General features: G+C 33.3%; 1 protein-coding gene across 1 annotated transcript; it reads left to right on the top strand.

Annotated features, from left to right (window-relative positions):
* Positions 1-244: 244 nt before the first annotated feature.
* LOC131061251 (zinc finger A20 and AN1 domain-containing stress-associated protein 4) lies at positions 245-2,465 on the top strand. Its single transcript, XM_057994818.2, has 2 exons — positions 245-671; positions 1,485-2,465. Exon 2 carries the CDS (start codon positions 1,549-1,551, stop codon positions 2,080-2,082), a length of 534 nt encoding a protein of 177 aa, XP_057850801.1. The 5' UTR covers positions 245-671; positions 1,485-1,548; the 3' UTR covers positions 2,083-2,465.
* The last annotated feature ends 8,597 nt before the right edge of the window (positions 2,466-11,062 follow it).

The raw sequence follows: 11,062 nt of genomic DNA on the forward strand, positions 1-11,062 counted from the left end.
TTTGGGAGGAAAACGGAGCGTGTAGGTTAAAGGTTTATCGCGATAAGGGCGTGGAATTGATTAGATAGGAAAAAGTTGTAACGCATAATTAAAAGGGTTCCAATCCCGAAAGAGGGTATACCAAACTCACGGTGGGTTAACTGAGAGAAGCTTCCACGCCTATTAAAAAATTGACGTCCGGAATTACTCAACCTCCAAGCCAAGAAAGAAACAAAGGGCAAAAAAAAGCCTTGAGATTTGAAACGAAACAGCTTCTCTCGCCGCACATTATATCGAAGGGCGTGACTAGCTGTTTACGGAAATAATAAAATAGAATTATAAACTAACGATCTCGGAGATGTCGTTATTGGAGTGGGTGGGTGAATGTGCTGCCCCGTTAACCGGCTTCATTTCTTATGGTCGTATTAATATTAAATAAATTAAAGAATTGAAAATCAAAGTAGCTGGATTCTTCTAATTACTTGCCTTTTTCCTCCTTTAAACGTGCGTATCGCCCCTCTTTTTCTTTGGAAGGAAGGCTAACTTGCGTGTGGCTCTGTTCTGTTGTTGAGGGTTTCGGGAGCTTGTAAAGCTTCCGTTAAGTCTGTGCAATCGTCGGTGCGATCTTTCGAAGCCTCGAAGATTTGGAAGAAATTTGCAGCGGAGATTTCGACTCTTCCGTCGGCATAATTGTGAGTGCCTTTGTTCTGTTTTCCTTTGAAAATTTTCCTCTCAACGGCGTATATTTTGTTTTTCTTTTAAAAAAAATCTGTTTTTCTTATCTTTTCAATAAGCCGTCTCAGGAAATTTATGCGGCGGTTTCAGTGAAATTATTTCTGTATGTTTTTGTCTATTTTATAGCTTCTTTCAAGAAATAACTGCGGATGATTTACTGAAGTCTTACCAGTTTCTCTGTGTTTAAATTTTCGAAGCCCTTTTCAAGAACTTAATGTAGAGGATTCTGTGAAATTACCGATGCATGTTTTCTTTTTCTATTTTTAAAGCCATTTTCAAGGAATTGCTGTAAATGATTCGGGGAAATTACCCCTATTTTTCCGTTTATATGTTTTAACCTCTTTTAAGAAATTGCCGTGGAAGATATATTTGAAGTTTTCTGGCTTTTGGCTGATCTTTTGAGGATGTCGCTCGCTAACAAGTGAGTTTGAGGCATAGGAAGCGATTTGTGGAAATTTCTATGTTATATGAGGAAGTATTTTTTATTTCGTTGAGGATCTTGCAAGGAAATCTCTTGATTTTTTATGATGCTCTCGATGATTTTACGGTTGTTTTTCTGTTCTTGCGTGTTCTCTTCGAGAGATGTGTGGGGGGGGGGGGGGGAGAAATAGAAGCTTTTCAGAGATAACTTTTTGAGGGATGCTTTGGGGGATAGGGCAAAAAGTATTTTGAGGGAGCGCTTGCGATGTAATTTGAGTTTTTAAAGCGATTTTGTATTGTAGAGATGTTTGAAGGCAGTAGGGTTTGTTATTGACCTTGACCTTTTGCAGGTAACTTGTGGTAAATTGAGGTGTTATTTGCCCGGCGGAGAACATAAAGCTTTCGATCGAAAGAATGGCTCAAGAAAGCTGGAATAGAGGCACCGATGGCACGGGATGCGAAGCCCCAGAAGGTATAAAGCTTTGCGCGAACAACTGTGGATTCTTCGGCAGTTCTGCAACGAGGAATCTCTGTTCAAAGTGCTACAGAGATCTCATCTTGAAGGAAGCGCAGGCCACATCTGCCATGGCTGCCGTCGAGAAATCCTTTGCCGTAGGCTCTGTAGCGACCGATACACCGCATGTGAGGCCGCATATGGATGAGCCAAGCCGTTCGGAGCTTTCCGTGGACGTCGCGGGACCGTCATCAAGTCAGGCCGTTGCAGAGTCTTCGTCTACGCCGCCGCCTCCTGAAACTCCCAATCGCTGCTTTTCCTGCCGGAAACGCGTCGGTCTTACCGGCTTTAAATGTCGGTGCGGAAATACTTTCTGCGGCGTGCACCGCTACGCCGAGAAACACAGCTGCACCTTTGATTTTAAGACCACCGGTCGTGAGACAATATCCAAGGCCAATCCTGTTATCAAAGCTGCCAAAATTGACAAAATCTGAATGGTTTAGTGGTACTATATGTTATTGAAACTTCGCAATGCCCTTCTCAGTCTTTCCTGTAGTGCGGCTGGTCAAACCGGTACCTCTTCAATGCATAAATTTTAATTTTGCTTTTGCGCTTAGATGATGCCGATCCAGCTTTGATGGGGAGGGTTGCAAACCATGGGGGTGATACGCTTTGTATAGTTCTGTGACCCCAGCAGGTCAGGGTTTTACCATTTATTGCTGCCATTTTACATTTTAGACTTGTCAAGGAACGCTTTTTTATTAAGTTCTCCCAATCAAGTATATGCAGAAGTTGCTTTTGGATTGAATGTAGTGGATGTTAAAGATATATTTGTAGCAGATCATCATGATGGTTTATAGAATTTTAGTTCCAAGTATTTTTTCCTCGCATTTAGAATGGATTTCTTCCATATTATGGTTCTGATTATCATGGAAGAGAAAGATGGCTTTGACTTCAATGGTAACTATGAATATTGATTCTTGAAAGCTTTTTAATTTCTTTTTGAAAAATCTGGAAAATGAAGTTGATCCATAGGTGTTGAAGAATATATTATTGAATTTATGTCGATTTCTGGAAAAAAAATATGACCTTGATTTCTACAAGAAAATGATTTGAATGAGATATGATTTCAAGAATTATCTTCTCTCTGATAGAACAGTTTTTGTTTTCTTGACATGTGATGTTGATTTTAGAGGAATTGACATTATCTTCCACCTTGATATACTTATCAGGAAGCTAAACATAGTCTAAGGGGCAGTTATCATGTCTTTTTTAATTTTTTAACTTGTGCAATAGGAATTTTCAGCTATTTATTTTGATGGTTTTTTTTTTCCTAATTTTCCTTTTTTGAACAGATCATCTTTGGACTACAAAATAAAACGTTTTTGACTTAAAAGTGGTCCGACTTTTATTCTCCTTACATTTTTTTTACTGGTTGTTTTCATCTGTCTGTTTAACGATTAAGATGAATTAGTCCTCAATTGGACTAGCGAGCATTATGTCTTTTTGGCCCATATTTAAACCTTCTAATGGTGATTTTGAAAAAGCTGTTGACGTGCAGATTACGCATTTTCCTCTGTCTGAACGATTGATTCCCTTTCTTTTGTTGTGTTTAGTGACGAATGTTTCCCAGCGTAGTCTCTGTGAACTCTAATTACAGACCAGAAGCTTTGCCAGGCGTTGGAGGATTTTTTTTTCTCAAATAGAAAGGGGTTTGGCCTCGAGCTTTCCTCTTGGTCGCATGCAGGACAAAAGATCTTAGCTTATTTTGTTATAAATTAGCAAGAGCCTCTGGAGTATTTTCGTAGTCCACAATCAATTAGCAAGAGCTTCTGGACTTTTAGTCTAAGGGGCAGCTGAAAGAGCCTATGGAGCATTTTCATATTCCACAATAAATTAGCAAGAGCTTCTGGACTTTTAGTCTAAGGGGCAGCTGATCGTCTTTTATAACTTTTGCAATATGAATCTTCTGCTATTTATTTTGATGATGGTATTTTTTTCAAAATTCCTCTTTGAACAGATCATCGTTGGACTACAAAATAAAGCGTTTTTGACTTAAGTGATCCGACTTTTATCCTCCTCCCATTCTTTTTCAGTGGCTTTTTTCAACTGTCTGTTTAACGATGGTGATGAATTAGTCCTCAATTGGACTAATTCTCTTTATTACTAATTCTCTTTCTTGTGTCTAGTGATGAATGGTTTTCAGGTTATCTATGTCCCTATGCAACTGCTTAAGTCTATTTTCTGCTTAAAAATAAGCAGTGAAAAGTGTTCCCATACAATTTTTATCAGAAAGGAAAATTTGAAATCTTTTCCTACTTTTGTGGAGCAGCGGTTGCTTATTAATTAAAAATAAGCTGGAAAAATAAGGAGGGGATGGAAATAAGTAGCAATTTCTTATTAAGAAAAATGACACATGACTTCACCAATTTTTTTCCTTCCTTTTTTTATTTGCTTGTCTTAAATTTTGCTTCTAAATTTTATTTGTAAAAAATATCATTAAAATTTTTATTTAAAAGCATCATTTAAAAGGGCTGCTTAAAAACAAGCAGTAGTCTTTTTATCCATCTTTTTATCCATAAATCATTAGCAAAATAAGTTAAACAGTTGCATGGAGACCTGCCCTTAGTCTCTAATTAAAAGCCAGAAACTTTGCAAGAGGAATTTTTTTTCTCAATAGAAAGGGGTTGTTGGCTTTAAGCTTTCCTCTTGGTCGCATGCTGGACAAAAGATCTTAGCTTATTTGTTTATAAATTAGCAAGAGTCTGGAGTATTTTCATAGTCGACAATAAATTAGCAAGAGCTTCTGGAGCATTTCCAGAAGACCTTAGGTCTTTCCACAGGCATTTAATAAATTAACAAGTTTTCTGGAATATTTACACAGTTTAAGTAATAAATCAGCAAGAGCTTCTGGAGTACTTGCACAGCTTAAGAGCCTCTCAGAGTATTTCCACAGTCGTCTGAGTCGCATGCAGGACAAAAAAATGGTAAGTTTATTGGCTCATAAATTAACAAGAGCCTGTGGAACGTTTCCATAGCCATATAATTAAATTATCAAGAGCCTCTGGAGTATTTCCGTAAGAGCTCCTGAAGTATCCCCATAGTACATGTGATAAATTATCAAGCGTTTCTGGAATATTTTACACAGTTTAAGTAATAACTTGGCAAGAGCTTGTGGAGTGTTTTCAGGTCCTTGTTATTTATTTATGTTAAGATTTCTTATCAAATATATTATTTAGAAGCTTGATGTTTGTTTTAAAATTGAGATTTATTTCATCTTGTTTGAATTCTTAGAGCTTTTTCCTTTCAGAAGTTTGATGCTTATCGGAAGGTATTTTGATTTTATATTGAACTCTAATAAAATAATATTATCAAATTTTAATATATTAAATTAAGTGATATGTCCAAAGTTATAATGTCAAAGCTTCAATATGTTTTTATAATACATGTGTCCATCCCTCGTTGAATTCAGACGATGTGTCCATCCCTCATTGAATTCAGACAATGAAAGGTTTTAGATATGGTTGTTTTCACCTCACTGGCTCAATCAAGTTGAAAGTTGTTTTGTTTCAATTAAAAATAAGTTGAAAGTTCCTATTGGGCATCTTTCAGGTGCGGCTGTGTAATTCAATACACAAGTATTTATCGTTCTAGACTTCCATCTGGCGTCCGCGCTATTTTTTTTTTGGCTAAGGCTTCACATCAAAAAAATTTGGTATATGCTTGATAGTGCGCACGTAACAAAGCCATGTCAAGACCTGAGCATAGGATTTGTGTGATGCAAGTTGCTTGTAGTATATAATGTACATGTAAATTGGAACTTTTTATTTGACGTTTAGCCTCAGTCAAACCATGTGACAGAGTCCTTCAAGCGACCTTTATGCAACAGGCAAGGTGGTTTTTGTTTATGGTTAACTGTAGATCTCAATCAAAACCTAATCACTCAATCCTCGTTTTTTAAGGAACGAAAACTTTCTTTGTAGTATATGTTAAACTTAAAACTTACAGTTCCATCTGAATCAAAATCTATTGAATCAAATCTTGTGTAGGAAACGAGTAAAGTGGCGCTTGTTTTTGGTAAAACTTGAGGACTTGAACCAATCAATCAAAGCCCCTCTTTATCGACTGGGTTAAAACCTGTCAACTAAAACTTCTTTTAGTATACGTTGAACTTGAAATTTTAAGTTCAATCTGAATTTAAATCCATTCAATCAAATCAAATCCAGAGGAACTGGTTAAGGTGAATTTATCAAAATCCTCCAGAGGAACTGGCGAAGGTGAATTTTGTCTTTATTGAAATTCAAATTTGTCTTTTAGCCTGAATCAAAACCCATTGCCAATACTCTGTATAAAACTTAACACACATCCTAACATTCTGTTTCATGAAATTAACGATTCTCTCCTTGTGGGGTCTTTAAGGTGACCAGCATCTAACTGGTTCCCACTAAGGTTTATGATACTTAATTTGGTTTGCAGTGATTATTATTTTAAATATGTTTTGCAGTGATTATTATTGCATTGTTCGAAATATCTGTATAAGAATGGGTCTTCATAGGAACTAGAGTATTTCCTGAGTTTTCTACAGTGGTATTTTGTTTTAAATCTTTTTATTGAATAATTATAAATAAAAGTTATATTATAAATTTTAATAGTTAAAGTTTTAGTTTTTCTCATTTCTGATTTTGAACTGTTTTTTATCATCACGTTTCGAAGTAGTTAGAGAGCAGAATGATAGGATAGCTGCAGCTTGAAGAGATTAAATAGATGGAGTGGAGGGGTGGGTACTACGGGTTGGATAGGGGAAAGACAAGGGAAAAGAGATTAAATAGATTGAGTGGAGGGGTGGATACTAGGGGTTGGTTAGGGGAAAGAGATGGAAGGTTAAAATACATGAATATAAAAATAATTAATGATAATAAATAACTTAAAAAAAGATGTCATAAGCAAAAATATAAAAGCTAAAACTAAAAGAAAAACATACATATACATACAAAAGAGCATAAAAAATTAAAATTAAAGAAATTATAAAAGCATATCACAGCTCAAAATCAGAAATGAGAAAAACCTAATACTGGAGAAATTACAAAAAAATAAAATTAAAGAAATTATAAAAGCATATCCCAGCTCAAAATCAGAAATGAGAAAAACCTAATACTGGAGAAATTACATGTTTTGTAAAGTTTTTTTTTTATGCCTTAAACTGTTCTAACATCGATTGAGATTTAAAGATTTATCTTTTAACTTCTTTAAGTAGTTGAAGCTTAAACTAACTTTGATTGAGATTTAAAGATTTATCTTTTAACTTCTTTAAGTAGTTGAAGCTTAAACTAACTTTGATTAAAAGTATTTTAGTTAAAAGTATTTTGTTGTATGTAAATTTTCAAATTAAGCTATGGGATCATTTATGAATGAGAACAAGAAAGTTAAATTATTTATTGTTATTTGTAAACTTCCGGATATCACAGCTCAAAATCAGAAATCAAAATCAGAAATGAGAAAAACCTAATACTGGAGAAATTACAAAAAAATAAAATTAAAGAAATTATAAAAGCATATCACAGCTCAAAATCAGAAATGAGAAAAACCTAATACTGGAGAAATTACATGTTTTGTAAAGTTTTTTTTTATGCCTTAAACTGTTCTAACATCAATTGAGATTTAAAGATTTATCTTTTAACTTCTTTAAGTAGTTGAAGCTAAACTAACTTTGATTAAAAGTATTTTAGTTAAAAGTATTTTGTTGTATGTAAATTTTCAAATTAAGCTATGGGATCGTTTATGAATGAGAACAAGAAAGTTAAATTATTTATTGTTATTTGTAAACTTACGGATCATCATCTATGAGTGAGAGCAAGGAAGTTGTTAAATTATTTTATTGTTATTTGGAAACTTCCAAATGTAAAAAGTTGTATGGGACCATAGCCTTTCTAATATAGATGGTCCCAAGAAGCCTATTTTGGACTTTAGAATCTATAATAATAGAATAAGTTTGTCTTTTTGTTCAATGAGAGAATTAAATCTTATGATATGAGAACAAAAGAGCATATAAATATAAAAAACCAAGATTACAATAGTGAAAGCCTACACAAGATTACAATAGTGAAAACTATAAACAACAACAAAAAAAAACAAACTAAATAATTTAAATAAATTATGAAAACATATCACAGCTCAAATCAGAAATGAGAAAAGCTAATATTACGAATCGATTGAGATTTAAAGATTTATCTTTAATTTCTTTAAGTAGTTGAAGCTAAACTAACTTTGGTTAAACTGTATGGGATCATTTATGAATGAAAGCAAGAAAGTTGTTAAATTATTTATTGTTATTTGTAAATTTTCAGATCATCTATGAATGAGAGCAAGGAAGTTATTAAATTATTTTATTGTTATTTAGAAACTTTCAAATGCAAAAAGTTGTATGGGGCCATTACCCTTTCTAATAGATGGCCCCAGGAAGCCTATTTTGGACTTTAGAATCTATAATAATAGAAGAATAAGTTTGTCTCATAGGATTAAGTTTTATGATATGAGGATAAATTTATTAATATGAATTATAATTTTTTTTATAAATTTTTTAAATTTTATTGAAAAGTTATATTTAAAATTTACATGCAATTTTTTTTATAGAATGATTAATTTCTTAAAATATGTAATAATTTTTATTTATTGATTGTATAGTAGCATTGTTTGGTAGATTATAGGGGTTTCCTTCCCCAGTTAAGGGAATGATTTTGAGCATTTGTTTTCGTCTTTAATTTGTTTATGAAAGGTCACATTTATTTGCTCTTATTATATGAAGAGGGCTTCTAAGATTCATTTCATGCTTATTTTTGAACAATTTGTTTGTTTCGATTTTTTTTCTTTTAAGTTTTTTGTGGTGGGATTTATCACATGGAGTTTTGTTGTATTTTATTTTCTTGTAGTAGGTGTTTGTTTATTGAAATCATTATGATGAGTATTTATAACGCAAGTTTACTTTTATAGAATTTGACATTATAATTTTTAAAAAGGGATTTCAATCACAAGGGTTTGCCATTATAATATTTTGTTTCTCTTGTTTTATGATGAATATCTCATTATGATGGGAATTGATCATCCTACTCATTACTCATTACTATCTAAGTTATTATGGTTTTAGGAATGGTTTTCAGTTTATTTTTTTACATAAATCTTGAAGCTTATATGTTAAAGAAACATTATCTTTTAATATGTCTATATGAAGATCTAGTTTTTAATTTTTAATTTATATTTAACTTGTAAATAGAAAGTATAGAAAATAAAAAATAGGTTCTAATAAATTGGAAAAATTTGGGGTCAAATTGTTTTTAATTAGGTGAGCATGAATTTTGAAAGGGCCTATAGACCCTTGAACAAAGAGAAAGATAAAATGAAAAATTCAACAAGAACACAAAGGACAACCAAAAGGAGCAACTATGACACTACAAACCCAAAGTTCGGGCGCTTTAAAAAATTGTTCAAAAGATTTTTCCTTTACCATAGTATAAGTATCCTTCTCCCAAAAGCTTTCTTTTTCAAAAGAATTTTTTTTAAGAACACATTTATTAGAATATTTAATTATATTTTAGTCACCCATATTTAGTTCCTTGTTTAATCGTCATTTAGCTTTTTGTTTTTAGTTAATTAGCTTTTAAGCTTTATTTAGCGTTTAGCTTTTTAGTAGTTCACTTTAAACGACTTGTTCTTAATTTAGAACGTCGTCCTTGTAATCTCTTTATATACACTTGTATATTGTTGAATAGATTATCCGATTATTGAATCATTCATTCAATTTATTTTTCATGGTATCAAAGCGGGTCGACGAGATTCTTTGAAGTTTGGCGAATTTTTTAATAAAAATTCATGGCCTTCTTTCTGGAATATTTTCTAGGTTTTTTTAAATTGTTTTTTATAAAAAATGATTTTGCTTTTTTTTTAAGGCTTTTGAGGGTTTCGAGGGTTTCTGGTTCGTGGGCGAATTTCTTTGTGCTGGGCAGTAGTTCATGTTTTTTTTAGGGTTCTAGAGATTTTCGGGCTTGCAACTTGGAGATTTTTTTTTGTAGATTGAAAATTTTCCTAGGGTTTCTGCAATTTTTGATTAGGGTTTTGACCCTTCAGTTCAAGTTGAAATTTTATTCTGGTTGTAGATTTTTGGTGGGTTTTTTGAGACCTCAACTGGCTCATTGTAAGATTTTTCTGGGTGCATTGTTTTTCGTGCCTCAATTTTTGAGCCATCGGATCTACATTCTGTTTTTAGATTCCTGGTGGAGTTTTTGAGAGCTTTTTTGGGTTGGTCTCAGATTTTTCTGGGTGCCTCATTTTTTGCACCTCGAATTTTGTGCCAGCAAATTTGCCTTGGAATTTAAAAATAGTTCACAATTTTTGCTATTTCTGTGGACGTTGGGATTTTTGCTGTTTTTTGGGCGCCGTTTATGTTGTTTTAAGTGTGCAAAAAATTTTAATTTCTGGTTTTCTTCCAAACTGCGAAATTTGCACCTTGGAATTTGTGCCAGAATTCTCCTCGAAGGTTTCAGATTTTTGTGCAGCTGCTTCTATTCTGATTTTTGAATCAGATTCTTCTGTCTCATGCTTTCACTAGGTTGACCTCATTCAACCTCCATTTTCGTGATGACATCTTTGACCAACATCATGTTGGAACATAGTCAGAAGTTCAACAACTACCACAACACCTGGAATCAACGCATGTTCATGATATCTGAATATCGTTGCCTTGATCACATTGATTTAGGCTAGACCTCGTCCTACAGGGCCCAGGGTTTTCACATTTTTTTTCCTCAAAAATTGTTTGCAGGGTTTAGGATTTTTTCCTTAAAAATTATTATCTGTCATTTGCAAAGTTTGCATGGGTTTTCTGATTTTTCGCCACAAAAAAATCATGGGAGGGTTTTGCTTGAGGTTTGATGTTTTACCACGTGGTGTCTGGTATTTTACCACGTGATGTTGTCTGGTGTTTTCCTGCATGATGTCTGATGTTTTACCGCGTGATGTTTGGTGTCTTACCATGTGGTGTTTTGGGTCTTGCCATGCAAAGTTTTAGGGTTTTGTTTGATTTTTTCCACAAAAATCGTTTCAAGGGTTTTTACCATTTTTTTCCACAAAAATGATGATTTGTATCTTCAGTTTTGGAGGGTTTGCCGATTTTCCTCAAAATCATGGTTTCAGGTTTCAGTTTGGTTACCCAACGTCAGGTTGGATGGATTCTGGTATTCTTGGTCATTAACACTTTTCAAATCCAGGGAGGGTCTCCACCACGACAGAGTGTTATTTTCATTTGTGATCAAAAGATGTGCAGTGTCTTCTATAGGGTAGTTAGTAGATAGAATGACCATTAAGGGAGGGTATTAGAATAATTAATTATATTTTAGTCACTTATATTTAGTTCCTTGTTTAATGGTCATTTAGCTTTTTAGTTAATTAGCTTTTAAGCTTTATTTAGCATTTAGCTTTTTCTTT

This window comes from Cryptomeria japonica, chromosome 11, assembly GCF_030272615.1.
Source record: "Cryptomeria japonica chromosome 11, Sugi_1.0, whole genome shotgun sequence".
Classification (NCBI taxonomy): domain Eukaryota; kingdom Viridiplantae; phylum Streptophyta; class Pinopsida; order Cupressales; family Cupressaceae; genus Cryptomeria; species Cryptomeria japonica.

Coding starts and splice junctions, on each gene's coding strand:
- LOC131061251 (XM_057994818.2), top strand. CDS start 1,549: ATGGCTCAAGAAAGCTGGAATAGAGGCACCGATGGCACGGGATGCGAA.